Here is a 13,609-nt window from a genome sequence, read left to right as displayed (position 1 = left end):
TTTTCTCAGCTTGTTTACCAAACATATGTTAAAGTTTCACGACATTTTAGAAATATAGTTACCAAATAGTAAATAGTTTTTTTATAAAAGTTTTACTTCCAAAATTCCTACTTCCAAAAGCTCTACTGTCAGTAACTTTTCCAAAAAGGGCTTAAGACACCCATACATTCTCCACCTTTCTCCGAAAAGGAAGGGGGGATTAATCTAATTATATTCAATAAAATGATGCTAAAAAGTGGTGCTTAGCATCCAATCATGAAAGGAATATTTTGAATTATATGAAGTAGGAATTATCTCTACTCTAAGAACAAATCACCGTTGATTGATTACTAATCAATCACTCACTATCGATCAATGGCCTACACCTGGATGGACGGTTAGTGATCTAATCAGATGGGATCCAGTGAAACCATGAATTTGAGAAGAAGGTCCATCATCAATTAAAGGATCCGCGTTTGATCATTAATACGTAAAAACTAACCATGTCGGCCGACCACACCGTTCCGTTCGTTCCTATTATAAATTTCCGCAAAAAACATCCTCATTTGAAAATATAGCCGTTAGCCAGTTTGACCAGCCCCCCTGCTTTCCTCTTCACAATAGAGAAACAGTACCAAGGGAGAGGAGAGAACTCCTCGCAGGAGAACGTAGTAGCCATGGGAAGACTCAGAGCCAAAGGCGACTACGAAAGCCTCCGACATGCCCGAATCTTGGAGAACAAGGTCTTCTACTCTTCTCCTTTGTCGCCCTTTTCTTCTCCATGGCATTCCCCTACCCTTTTTTTCTGGGTAAGAAAAGGCGAAGGTTCTGATTTTTTTTCTTTTTTGTCCCTCGACACCAATGAACAAATATGAAGGCCCGGCTGGAATCTCTCGGCCTAAACCGAAGTGCGAGAGAGCTTCAAACAATAATTTCTCAATCCATCAAGGGTAGTACTGCATTAAAAAGGACTCGAAAAGCCCAAAATCTCGAGGCCACTCCCCTTCGTCGCTCAGACCGTCTGAAGGGAAAATCCGGGACCCCAAATGTCTCATCTCCCCAAGGTTTTGTTCTTCTTATTCTTCTCTCCTTTCTTCAATCCCAGAGAGATTTTGTGGTGTATAATTTCTTTATGTTCATATAATTCTGATAGCTTCAGCCGACGGGGAAGGAGCCATTTCGAATCCAGTTCGAAGGAGACTATTTACGAGTCGCTGCGGAAGTAAAGGGAGGGGAAGTATTCATGACCCTGTTTTGGGGATCTGTTGCCATTTCTGCAGGTCAGTAATCTTTTTCACTCAATTTTTTTTTTTATTTTTGTAATATCTCGTTTTGTATTTTGGTTTTCATTTTCTGATTGTTAGGAAAAATTTAAATGCGCACGCGGCCCGAAATTTGGCCGCGTGCGCGTTTGAGAGGGAAAACAAAAAGGTAACGCCCAGCGGGCGTTACGCGTTTGGTTTCGGAAACAAAAGAAGGAATTAAATGCGCACGCGGCTGGTCTCGGGCCGCGTGCGCGTTTGAGAAATACCGTTTGAATTGGAAACGCCCAACGAGCGTTTTTGGTTTAAATGGGAACACGCCAGCGTTCGCGTGAAGAGCGCGGACGCGTCCGCGGAAGGCGCGGACGCGTCCGCCAAAAAGACCTTTTTGCCCCTGCGTAAAACCCCTATATATACCCCCTATTTCATCTCTTTTGACACACGAAAAAAATTGAGAAAAACAGTAGAAAAATTCTGGAAAAATTCTTCTCCCTCTTAGCCACTTCCAAATTCTGTTTTTACATTTTTATTAAGTTTATTTAGTTCTTTTCATTCCGTTCTTTGCTGGATCTGCAAGTCCGATCGGGTTCGCTTTGACTTCTTCCGAGACGTGCCGAAGAAGAGGTTGTAAGGTCGTCGTATCTCCGAGAAGGATTGCCGGGTGACCCGTACGTGGGGGCAAATACTTCTTTGGGACAGCGTCTACGCGCTTCGACCTGCTTTCAATCAGGCTATTTTCTTCTACCTTTATTTTTAATTTAATATTAGTAGATTGGTAGGATTTGAAATTCTATGATATAAACTTATTAAATGCATAGATTTACTTTGTGCTAGAATAGATTTATTTTGTATTAAAATAGAATTATTTGGATGCCGAATGATATGCATGTATATTATTTCCTTTAAGATTTTTTTTTATTAATTGAATTTATAGATTTATTTATTTAGTTAGGAGATATATTGCTAACAATCCAAAGAAGTAATTATTTTTGTTAGTAATATATAATTAATTAAATTCTTTATTACAATTGTGGCATATTAGATTTTAATTGCAATAATTGTTTTTTGCTAGCATATCATTAATAATAAATTATTCTAAAGAGTTAATAATTTGGTTAACCTCCAAGAGGTTTATTATACCTCCATTTGGACTTCTCAAGGAGTAATTTCCAGATCCCATTCAAACGGGAAATTCGGAAATTGGTTGATACATAATAGTTAATCTATTGAATTGACTTATTAGATCTCAATAAATTATTCTAATAAAAGAATAAATATTTTAATTCGCTGAATTGACATTTTAGATCTTAATTACAATAATTGATTTGCCATAAAATTAGTAATCAATTATTTCAATAAGGCAATAATTCAAATCTAACATATAATTCATTAAATTGATATTTTAGATCTCAATTAAAATAATTGATTTGCTACTACTAAATTAGTAATCAATCATTGCTAATTCGGAAAATTCAAACGAAAAATTTTGAAATTAGTTAATCCACAATATCTAATTTAAATTTGCATTTAGGTTATTTTAAATATTGAATTTGTGTGATTTCTAGTGATTATATCCACTAACTAATAGTGTCTAAGAAAAGCTTGTCAAAAAGGCATACGTGCCTAAGAAAGGCTGGTACTTAAGTGAGCCTAGTGCTCCACCACCGATCTGGAGCTGATCTGGCTATTAGTTTTTTGGATATATCAATTAGACATCCAAAGTTCAATATAAATATTACTGCAATCTTTTGACATAGATTTTTTTGATTTCAATCAGGTTTCTGTCACTATTCTGTAACCCTGATCCTATGGCCTCAAACACTAGTGACCATCTTAGTGCCAAACCTGAAAAATTTGATGGCCATAACTTTAGGAGGTGGCAGAACCAAATGCGGTTCTGGCTCACCACATTAAGGTTAATCTCAGCCATAGGTGAAAGTACGATCGAAGTTGATAACGGGTCCAACCCAACTACCTCTTCCAACACTGAACATTCTGCCTCCACTAGCACACCCTCTAGGACACCTGATGAGATAGATTATCATTGTATCCATAGAATTCTAGGTGCTCTTTCTGAGAGGCTGTATGATATCTATTACACAGCCAAGAGTGCCAAAGAACTCTGGGACACCCTAGATAGCAAATATGGTCTTGATGATGCTGGGGTAAAGAGGTTCAAGGCCTCCGATTTCAATAAATTTAGGATGGTGGACTCAAAGCCTATGAATGACCAAATTCATGAATTTGAAACCCTGATCCACCAGCTTAGGGCTAATGGAACCAATTTGGATGAATCATTCCAGGTAGCCTGTTTGATAGATAAACTACCTACTTCCTGGTCTGATTTTGCTAAGACCCTGAGCCATACCCAAGGAATTCTCACCCTAACCCAAGTCTTAAACTCCATTAGGATTGAAGAGCAGCATAGGCTCAGAAATAATACCTCTACTGGATCTAAAAATAATGCATATAATGTAGAAGCTCCTCCTAAGAAAAATCAGAACCGACCCTTCCGTAAGAATTTCAAGAAGAAACCCTACAACCCTAGAAACCCTAACCACCACTACAATGGGAAGCCTATTCAATCCCAGGAGCAGAAGAAGAAGAAAGAGGAAGGTGGTGCTCGTTTCTGTTATGTGTGTGGTCGGACCAACCATTTGTCTCCACAGTGCTTCTATAAGAAGACTGCACCTCTTCAATCTAAGAAGAAGGGTCCACACACATCCAGTGCTCAAGTCAACATGGTGACTTCCGGCGCTGGCTCCTCTGAGACAGCTTTCAGGTCTGTTTCCTTCACTCCTGAAGTTAACATGACTTTACAAGCACTAGATTGGTGGATTGATACCGGAGCTGGTATTCATATTTGTTCGGATCGTTCCTGGTTTTCTTCTTACCAGATCTCAAGTGGAGGAGCTGTGATCATGGCAAACAGCTCGGAGGCACATGTGTTAGGAGTAGGACGTGTGGACTTAAAGCTTACCTCTGGAAAAGTCCTGTCACTGCACGGCGTCCAACATGTTCCAGTTGTTAGGAGAAACCTCATTAGTGGTTCTTTGCTTGTCCAGCAAGGCTTTCGTCTTGTCTTTGAGTCCAATAAGGTTGTAATTTCTCATGGTGTTATGTTTATTGGAAAAGGATTCTTTAGTGAAGGATTGTTCAAATTGAGTGTAATAGCTCCTTCAATAAATGAAAATCCTTTGATTATGAATATAGAGCCTCCTTCTATTTGGCATGGTAGATTAGGTCATGTAAATTATAATTCAATTAAGCAACTTATGAACCTAAATCTAATGCCAAAAAGTGATCTCAAGAACCATGAGAAATGTCAAACTTGTGTAGAAGCCAAACTCCCTAGGAAGCCTTTTAAATCTGTTAATAGGGATTCTGATCTATTAGAGTTGATTCATAGTGATGTTTGTGACTCTGGTAGAACTTCTAGGGGAGGTAACAGATACTTTGTAACATTTATAGATGATCTATCGAAGTTCTGTTACATCTACCTAATTAAAACCAAGGATGAGGTGCTCAGCAAATTTAAAATTTTTAAGATTGAAGCTGAGAACCAACAGGAAAAGAAAATTAAAATTCTTAGATCAGATCGGGGAGGTGAATATACATCAAATGACATAACTCAATTCTGTGAAGATCATGGAATCATTCATGAAGTGACTGCACCCTATTCTCCCCAATCAAATGGAGTAGCAGAAAGGAAGAATAGGACTTTAATGGATATGGTGAACTCCATGCTTATAAGCTCAGGAGTACCAGAAAATTTGTGGGGGGAAGCTCTTGTTTCAGCCTGTTATATCCTTAATAGAATTCCCTCTAAAAATAATGATCTAACCCCATATGAAGTTTGGAAACATAGAAAACCTAATCTTAGCTATTTAAAAGTGTGGGGGTGCTTGGCAAAAGTAAAAATACCTGATTTTAAGAGAAAGAAAATAGGCCCTAAAACAGTGGATGCCATATTCATAGGTTATGCAGCCAATAGTAATGCCAATAGATTTCTGGTAATAAGTTCAGAAATAAATGATATTAGTAACAACACTATCATAGAAGCCAGAGATGCAACATATTTTGAAGACACCTTTCCACTTAAGACTAGAGTAGATAGCGGTATAGCTAGTAGCTCTAGTAGAATAAGGACAAGAACAATAGAAGTAGAAGCAGAACCTAGGAGGAGTAAAAGATCCAGGATAGAGAAAACATTTGGAGATGATTTTTATACCTTCCTAATAGAAGACTCTCCAACTATCTTTGAGGACGCAATGAAATCTTTGGATTCACCTTTTTGGAGAGAAGCTGTGGACAATGAGATGCAATCAATTATCCAAAACCATACTTGGGAATTGACTGATCTTCCTCCTGGTTGTAAAACAATAGGATGCAAATGGATCTTTAAGAAGAAACTTAGGCCTGATGGCTCTGTAGATAAATTTAAGGCTAGATTAGTTGCCAAGGGCTTTACTCAGAGACCTGAGGTAGATTTCTTTGATGTTTATGCACCTGTAGCTAGGATAACTACTATTAGGGTCCTTATAGCATTAGCCTCCATTCATAGATTAGTGATTCATCAGATGGATGTTAAGACAGCTTTTCTAAATGGAGACTTAAATGAAGAAATTTATATGGACCAACCAGAGGGATTTAAAACCCCAGGCCAAGAAAATAAAGTTTGCAGACTAGTCAGATCTCTTTATGGTCTTAAACAAGCACCTAAGCAATGGCATTTGAAATTTGATGAAACCATAATGACATTTGGATTTGAAATCAATAGCACAGACGAATGTGTATATCATAAGAGAGTTGGACACAAATTTGTGATCTTGTGCCTTTATGTAGATGATATACTGATCTTTGGGACAGATCTTCAGATAATTGATGAAGTAAAACAATTTTTAAGTCATAAGTTTGATATGAAAGACTTGGGACAAGCTGACTTAATTTTAAATACCAAAATAATTAGAAGTGCAAATGGAATTGAGTTATCCCAAAGTCATTATGTTGACAAGATACTCAATAAATTTAATTATTCGGATTGTCAGCCTGTCTCTACTCCCTTTGATCCCTCTACACATCTTAAGAAGAACTTAGGAACTCCTATCCTTCAAAGCCTATATGCTCAAATCATAGGCTCACTAGGATTCCTAACAAACTACACTAGGCCAGACATAGCATATGCTGTAAATAGACTTAGTAGATATACTGTTAATCCAAATAGAGATCATTGGACAGCATTAGAGAGAATTCTTAGGTATCTTAAGGGTACCAAGTCCTATAGTTTGCACTTTAGTGGGTTTCCTGCTGTTTTAGAAGGCTATAGTGATGCCAACTGGATCAGCGATACCTTAGATGTTAAATCCACCACAGGATACGTCTTTCTCCTAGGAGGTGCTGCTGTGTCTTGGAAATCCACCAAACAAACCTTAATATCTAGGAGTACCATGGAGTCTGAACTGATAGCTTTAGACACTACTAGCACTGAGGCTGAGTGGCTCAGAGATCTACTTATAGACCTTCCTGTAGATGAGTCACCTTTACCACCTGTCTCCTTACATTGTGACTGTAAATCTGCAATAGATAAGTGCAACCAAGAAAATGCCAATGTAAAAATGAACAGGCACTTAAAAGTACGTCATAAATCATTGAGATATAAATTGAAAAATAATGTTATTGCCTTGAATTTTGTAAAATCAGAAAATAATTTGGCTGATCAGCTTACAAAAGGTTTGTCTAGAACAGTAGTTCTAGAGTCGTCGAGGGGGATGGGGCTTAGCCCATAAAGATAGATCACCACGGTGGGAACCCAACCTTAAAAGGTTCAATGGGTAGAAACAAACCGGAGTGTGACTAAGAGGAGCACTATTTCATGTTTTCCTCATCCCTATGGCACTAGTGCTCATAAAAGCAAGCGGTAGGATGAGTTCGTTTGTATAACTCTTAATGAGTCCGAGACCCAAGAGGCAGGAGCTTCCTTGCTAGCTTCCTTATTAGGACTCACCTATATGTGCAATCGTGAGGCCGCGATTATGGGAAATGGGCGATTCCCTAAAAAGCACATGATAGATACCTGCGCATGGCCATAATAGCGCAACCCGCTTAGAACCCAGATCGGGCTATATTATGTGTGCTGTTGATTTAATCTGAGCCATGGACCGAGGTTCAAGGTTAAGACCACCTTGGCTCCACAGATGTAATCAATTGTCACTAAGTGAAGGTTCAAACCGAAAGGTACCTACACCTATTACATAATATAAGATATCCAGCATTTTATTTTGATTTTAAAATTATTTAAATTTTTGTGGGGGATTGTTAGGAAAAATTTAAATGCGCACGCGGCCCGAAATTTGGCCGCGTGCGCGTTTGAGAGGGAAAACAAAAAGGTAACGCCCAGCGGGCGTTACGCGTTTGGTTTCGGAAACAAAAGAAGGAATTAAATGCGCACGCGGCTGGTCTCGGGCCGCGTGCGCGTTTGAGAAATACCGTTTGAATTGGAAACGCCCAACGGGCGTTTTTGGTTTAAATGGGAACACGCCAGCGTTCGCGTGAAGAGCGCGGACGCGTCCGCGGAAGGCGCGGACGCGTCTGCCAAAAAGACCTTTTTGCCCCTGCGTAAAACCCCTATATATACCCCCTATTTCATCTCTTTTGACACACGAAAAAAATTGAGAAAAACAGTAGAAAAATTCTGGAAAAATTCTTCTCCCTCTTAGCCACTTCCAAATTCTGTTTTTACATTTTTATTAAGTTTATTTAGTTCTTTTCATTCCGTTCTTTGCTGGATCTGCAAGTCCGATCGGGTTCGCTTTGACTTCTTCCGAGACGTGCCGAAGAAGAGGTTGTAAGGTCGTCGTATCTCCGAGAAGGATTGCCGGGTGACCCGTACGTGGGGGCAAATACTTCTTTGGGACAGCGTCTACGCGCTTCGACCTGCTTTCAATCAGGCTATTTTCTTCTACCTTTATTTTTAATTTAATATTAGTAGATTGGTAGGATTTGAAATTCTATGATATAAACTTATTAAATGCATAGATTTACTTTGTGCTAGAATAGATTTATTTTGTATTAAAATAGAATTATTTGGATACCGAATGATATGCATGTATATTATTTCCTTTAAGATTTTTTTTTTATTAATTGAATTTATAGATTTATTTATTTAGTTAGGAGATATATTGCTAACACTGATTACGTGAGCCCAGAGAGAGAGAGAGAGAAAGAGAGGGGGGGGGGGGGGGGGGGGGTGTGAGATTTTAGCTTGTGCCAACTACAGTGGTAGTTAGTGTGGTTTTGAGGGAATTTATAGAGATTATTCATGTCCGAGTTGAAAAATTTCAACTTTTATGTGGACGCTCAAATGACTTGACCCTGCATTAACTTTGCATACAGTTCTATGCCCATGATATTTTAAGCCTAATATAGCCAAATTTGATTATACCAGTTATCTTGACAAGGAAGTAGATTTATAATTGCAAAAGTTCCCCTGATCGTCGTTGGGAACCATAGGTTTGCGTGATGAAGTCATGGATGGATAGTGAGGTCACTCTGTTTCGCTTCAGATTTTGCACTTCCACTTCAGAAATAACAGTAGAGGATAAAACCACAACAAATTTTGAGCCGAACTATGGACTTTTATAAATCACTCCAATCCATCATTCCAGGACATAATCATGAAATAAAGCTCTGCTAGAGTTCCAATTAGTGGAACCGAGCTTAACTGTACCTGTGATTGTTACAACGAAAGCGTTTGGTTTGTAGACGAATCCATAGCCATGACCATCAAGCTCTGTAGCATCTTGGATTGACTTCATGAATCCTCATTTGCCAAGATTCCTATATAGGCTACATTAGATTGTAGATTGATGATGTCAAAATTTCTTTCCTTGTTAGAAACCACTGGGTTTTGTATGATGAAGTCATGATGAGGTAATATGATCACTTTCTTTCCCCTCAGGTCTGAAAGGAAAGAAAGTGATCATATTATCTCATCCGTGGCTTCAGGGATAACACTAGAATATTAAATCATAGAAGTCTGTATTGAGTTTTCATCCAACTTTTAGTGAAAGACAAGAAATCTATATCGAGTTTCCATCAGAGTTTACAACTCAAAGACAAGGACTTTGGTAATCTCTCCAATCAATCATTCTAGGAAGATTTTAAAAAGCAATCTGGGTTAATTAAACTGCACATCTTTGTTGGTTGCACTAGTTGAATAGTAAGTCGATTTACATAAATATTATCTTTTTTCCAATGCAAAATCTATGTTGATTGCTGTCTACAAATCTGATCATTGGCATCATTAATAAAGAATCAAATTTGCTCAACAAACAGAAGCAGAGAGAGGGATTAGAACCCTTGATATTTCATTGTTCAAACCTATACCTATGTTTTTGACTTTATTGACCGGCGAATATATTGAACTGTATCTTGCAACTACTTCCAAGTTCAAGACTGACATTTGGTCAGGAAAATAAAACATCAGGTTGTGACACAAAGCTAGGATGCCTAGCGCAAGCTTGAGAACTACCCAGCAGAAAGCTATACTAGCTAAATAATAATCTTACTCTACTAAGCAAAATTAAACTAAACCTAGAAGTAAGAAAAAAATTTAATCAAAGGGAAACTCATGACCCAAACTATTTAGGATATCTCATAGCTTACTGCCTTGCTCCCAAGAGGGCTTCACCACTGCCAAGGACTCTACTAACTAACAATGCCGTAGCTAGCCATGACCAATGGAAGACGAACTGACCTCGCCGCCAATCATAGGAATTCATTGGGGCTTACGCAAAATCCACCATCGAAGAAAAATTTTTCAGAGCAAACATGAGGTAACTTGCACTCAAGAGAGCAAATTTCGTTGATATGCAAACACAGAATATACATATAGGGATATTTATAGACTCTAGGACCCCTTATGTTGATATGGGAGTGGGTGTCCACAGAATTTAAGATACTGAAAAATAAAGTCCCAACACCACTAGAATATTGTCGTACGGACTCTTCTAGAAGTTTTATGATGGTGGGTTTGCTACCATTAGACTAGGTTGGATAGCATACTAACTACCATCCAAATATAGGATGGTTTTGCCCTTGCAGTTTGATTCTATGTTTTAGACTACGCTGATACAAGTTTGGTATTTTGTCCAAACATTCTCATTTGAATTGAAGCGATTTAAGTACATTCAAAAGCTTACCTGATGCCGGGCATAATAGAGGTGGTTTTAGTTACAAAATCTATAATGATCAAGAAAGAAGTCATCTTTCAAACTGATGTGCACTTGATTATACTTAACACTGCAATATTGATCCTTTTGGACACTTGTTAGTCAAGTGTCACCTTGTATGCTTTTCTTGGCTAGTGTAAGAGTGGTTGGAGGTCACCCGAGGGTCTTGTGATCGAGAGAGGTGCTGCTCCAGCCTTGATCAACTCTTGAAGCTTGGAAGAGTTCATCTCCAATGCACTGCATATTGGTGCTCTTTGTAAGGTCTGGGCTTAGGCGAATGTGGATCTTCAGCTGTAATCCATAATCTCTTAGACTACTTGAACTACATCAAGAGTTAATCACAGACCTACAAGGAGGAATAATATTTGTAAATTATGCGTGAGATCCACGGGTTTAATTTAATACAACTGTGCTTCTTTTTGGGGTAGCTAACAGAAAATCTATGGACAGATTTTATTGGAGAAATTTTTGTTTTTAACTGCATTCATTTTAATACAACTATGTTTCTCTTTTATAAATGTTTGTCTTGAAACACTGGTTACTCTACGAAGACACTTCAGCTAATAATTCTGAAGGAAACAGAGATACTACATGATGTCGAACAACTTGAGCATCATGAGGATGTAGACTAACATGATTTACTTATAGATGTTGCTCAGGGTAGAGCTACAAATTTGTTGAAAAGCCATTATTTTGGAGCAGATTTAGAGAGGCATGCAGGGCTGTAGGATAGAGCTTTCTTTTTGAACTCGGTGTATTTGATTACAGGCAGAAGAAGTTATGTGGAGAAGAGGATTGCAAGAGATGTGGGGATGGAGATATAAATCAGCCATGCATAGGTGAGACCATGAGGGATTTGTAAGACCTTAACTTTCATAATTGCATAATTGTTTCTATTATTAGAGATATTAACCCAACTTTTACTAAGTGTTCAACAGGCAAGACAGAATGCTCGGTTTGCCATTCTTCTAATGGAGTCCTATGTCGTGCTTGTCTCAAAGTTAGATATGGTGAAGGTACGGCAATTTGGCTATCATGAAGGAAGAAATAACCAACAGCCATAAACTGCAATTTCTTGCTTCTTGTAGTTTTTGCCCTCTTTTGCTCTCACCTTCTTCCCCTTTTTGCTCAATTGTGGCTGCATTCACACTTGCTTCAATGCATACAGCATGAATTTTCTTTGTTACAGATTTTTTTTTTTTTAACTACTAGCCAACTTAGTATCCAATGGCTTATGGATCTAGAACCCATACGCTAACTTGGCAGAAATGGAGGAAGTCAGGATGAAGAAGGATTGGATGTGTCCTCACTGCATCGAAGAGAAAGGAATCAATCCATATTGGATATGTAACAGGTAACTATATTGCAGATCTCTCCTCTTCTTGATAATCTTTTCAGGCATTAGATGGTTTTAGGTTTTGGTTATGATAGATCATCAGTAACAATATTGATATTGGTTTTTGATAAATGATTTGATAGCTCCCTTTGTTTGACGAAGCGAAAGATGGTGCCCACCGGAATTGCTATTTACCAAGGTGACGTACATTTTCATATAGCTCTTGCTATAAAAATTAATTCTGTTTGATCTTATATTTTTCTCTTTCAGCCTGATCTTTTTTGCTTCTTATGGTATTTTCATATAGCTCGCAAGCAGGGGTACAAATCTGTAGCACATCTTCTCATGGACAAGCTGAAATGTAAAGGCAAGTTGAAAGCGAATGATGATGATGATGATGATGATTTTAATGGACATTGATATCCATATGTAGGCAAGGCATCCAATATATAATGAATATCCAGAAATTTGTCTAGAGAGCATAACAAGAAAAAGGAGAAAATTTAGGTACTTAGGTATTATCAAAGTTTCATTTTGTGAGCAAATTCTGTGCATATGATGATAAATTGTTGGCTGCAATGATTTGCAATAGCTGCTGATTGCTTGTAAGTGATTGAAATGGGATCCAAATATCATTACATGCTCTGATAAACTTTTCCCTTTTGCTCAGGGAATTCACTGGTATATGGCTGTCTGAACCTCATCCATTGAGCTACAGGAGCTTTCCTAACTGGAAAACGAGCATCTGCTTACTAATTAGTGAAATAATTTGTTGCATGTAAACTACTCTCACTGTTTTCTTTATGTAATGCGAGTAACATGCCACGCAAGCCAACTAGAAGCCATCCATGTACTTGGATCATGAAAAAAACACATTCAAGATCTCTGGGTGCATACATGCCATGTAGTGTACTGTTATGCTTCCATGCTCGTGGTTGCATGTGGCTTCTGATGCAGAATGAATCGATGGAGGTATCTTTGTAGGCTCATTTTAGTTGTGCATTTCTTGCCGGAATCTAATGTAATTGGAAGGTTTAGTTATAAAAGGGGAAAAAGAAAATTCTGACTAGATTCTTTTGTAGACTGTCAAAATCTATACTGGAGGAATCACCAATCACGAGTATCTCTATGTGCCTTGTGAGACATTTCGTCCAGACCCAATTGATGGAAACACCACCATCCATGAGATACTTCTCTATCATTTTATCAATCAGAGAGTATGTACTGAAATATTTCATTAGTTGATGCGATCATAGCAGTTCATCTAATGATCCTTTCTCTCAATCTTTGTTGGGAGATCACAATACCATCCATTACTTAAACTATCCTTCATTTAAGTTGGTTGATTGGATCACAGTCATCAATCAAATCGCCCTTCCCATGGTTTCATTGAGAGGATCACAACCTTCCTTCTAGTCAGCCATTTGCAACGTAACCTTCAAACCGCTTTGGTTGAAATCACAGCCATCCTTCAAATATCCATCACCTATTAATCATGAATAACAACATATCATGTGTTATCTTTTCCCAGAATAAAAAAAGAGGAAAAAAAATCATACATTATCATGTGCCCCCATCAAATACCGAACAAAAATTCATATGGTGCGGGCACCAGAGAAGAGAAGGAAATATAAAACACGCTTCTCATTTTGCCATGTTCCCCCTAATATGGATCTCAAAAAAAAAATCCAAAAGTCAGAAACTCCTCCTGCTAATAGAATCATCAATCCCTTGATCAAAAAAAAAAAAAAAACAAAAAGAAATTGCCCGTAGTATCTTTTTTCGTTTTCATTTCTAGAACA

The 13,609-nt window shown here is 38.0% G+C and overlaps 2 protein-coding genes across 3 annotated transcripts; both read left to right on the top strand.

The window, feature by feature from the left end:
* Positions 1–545: 545 nt before the first annotated feature.
* LOC103695830 (uncharacterized) lies at positions 546–12,796 on the top strand. 2 transcript variants are annotated; one of them, XM_039128967.3, is made up of 9 exons: positions 546–722; positions 857–1,043; positions 1,139–1,259; positions 11,240–11,310; positions 11,410–11,487; positions 11,738–11,825; positions 11,951–12,006; positions 12,115–12,314; positions 12,478–12,796. In XM_039128967.3, exons 1-8 carry the CDS (start codon positions 657–659, stop codon positions 12,225–12,227), a joined length of 780 nt encoding a protein of 259 aa, XP_038984895.2. In that variant the 5' UTR covers positions 546–656; the 3' UTR covers positions 12,228–12,314; positions 12,478–12,796. The 2 variants fall into 2 exon arrangements, with proteins under 2 accessions (XP_038984895.2, XP_038984894.2); XM_039128966.3 differs by having other exon boundaries at positions 1,133–1,259.
* Positions 1,689–4,184, top strand: LOC149753528 (uncharacterized). The gene is made up of 2 exons (XM_089930819.1): positions 1,689–4,023; positions 4,139–4,184. The coding sequence occupies exons 1-2, from the start codon at positions 3,050–3,052 to the stop codon at positions 4,158–4,160; spliced, it is 996 nt and encodes a 331-aa protein (XP_089786945.1). The 5' UTR covers positions 1,689–3,049; the 3' UTR covers positions 4,161–4,184.
* Positions 12,797–13,609: the final 813 nt, after the last annotated feature.

Source organism: Phoenix dactylifera, chromosome 5 (genome assembly GCF_051530095.1).
Source record: "Phoenix dactylifera cultivar Ajwa chromosome 5, Ajwa_hap1_PhDact_Kaust_v1.1, whole genome shotgun sequence".
In the NCBI taxonomy this organism is placed as follows: Eukaryota; Viridiplantae; Streptophyta; class Magnoliopsida; order Arecales; family Arecaceae; genus Phoenix; species Phoenix dactylifera.
The sequence above is the reverse complement of the archived record's forward strand: the minus strand, read 5'-3'. Positions and strand labels throughout refer to the sequence as shown.

Coding starts and splice junctions, on each gene's coding strand:
- LOC103695830 (XM_039128966.3), top strand. CDS start 657: ATGGGAAGACTCAGAGCCAAAGGCGACTACGAAAGCCTCCGACATGCC. Junction 1,260..11,239: donor ATCTGTTGCCATTTCTGCAG/GTCAGTAATCTT, acceptor ATTTGATTACAG/GCAGAAGAAGTTATGTGGAG. Junction 11,826..11,950: donor CCATATTGGATATGTAACAG/GTAACTATATTG, acceptor ATGATTTGATAG/CTCCCTTTGTTTGACGAAGC.
- LOC149753528 (XM_089930819.1), top strand. CDS start 3,050: ATGGCCTCAAACACTAGTGACCATCTTAGTGCCAAACCTGAAAAATTT. Junction 4,024..4,138: donor TCCTCTGAGACAGCTTTCAG/GTCTGTTTCCTT, acceptor TCTTCTTACCAG/ATCTCAAGTGGAGGAGCTGT.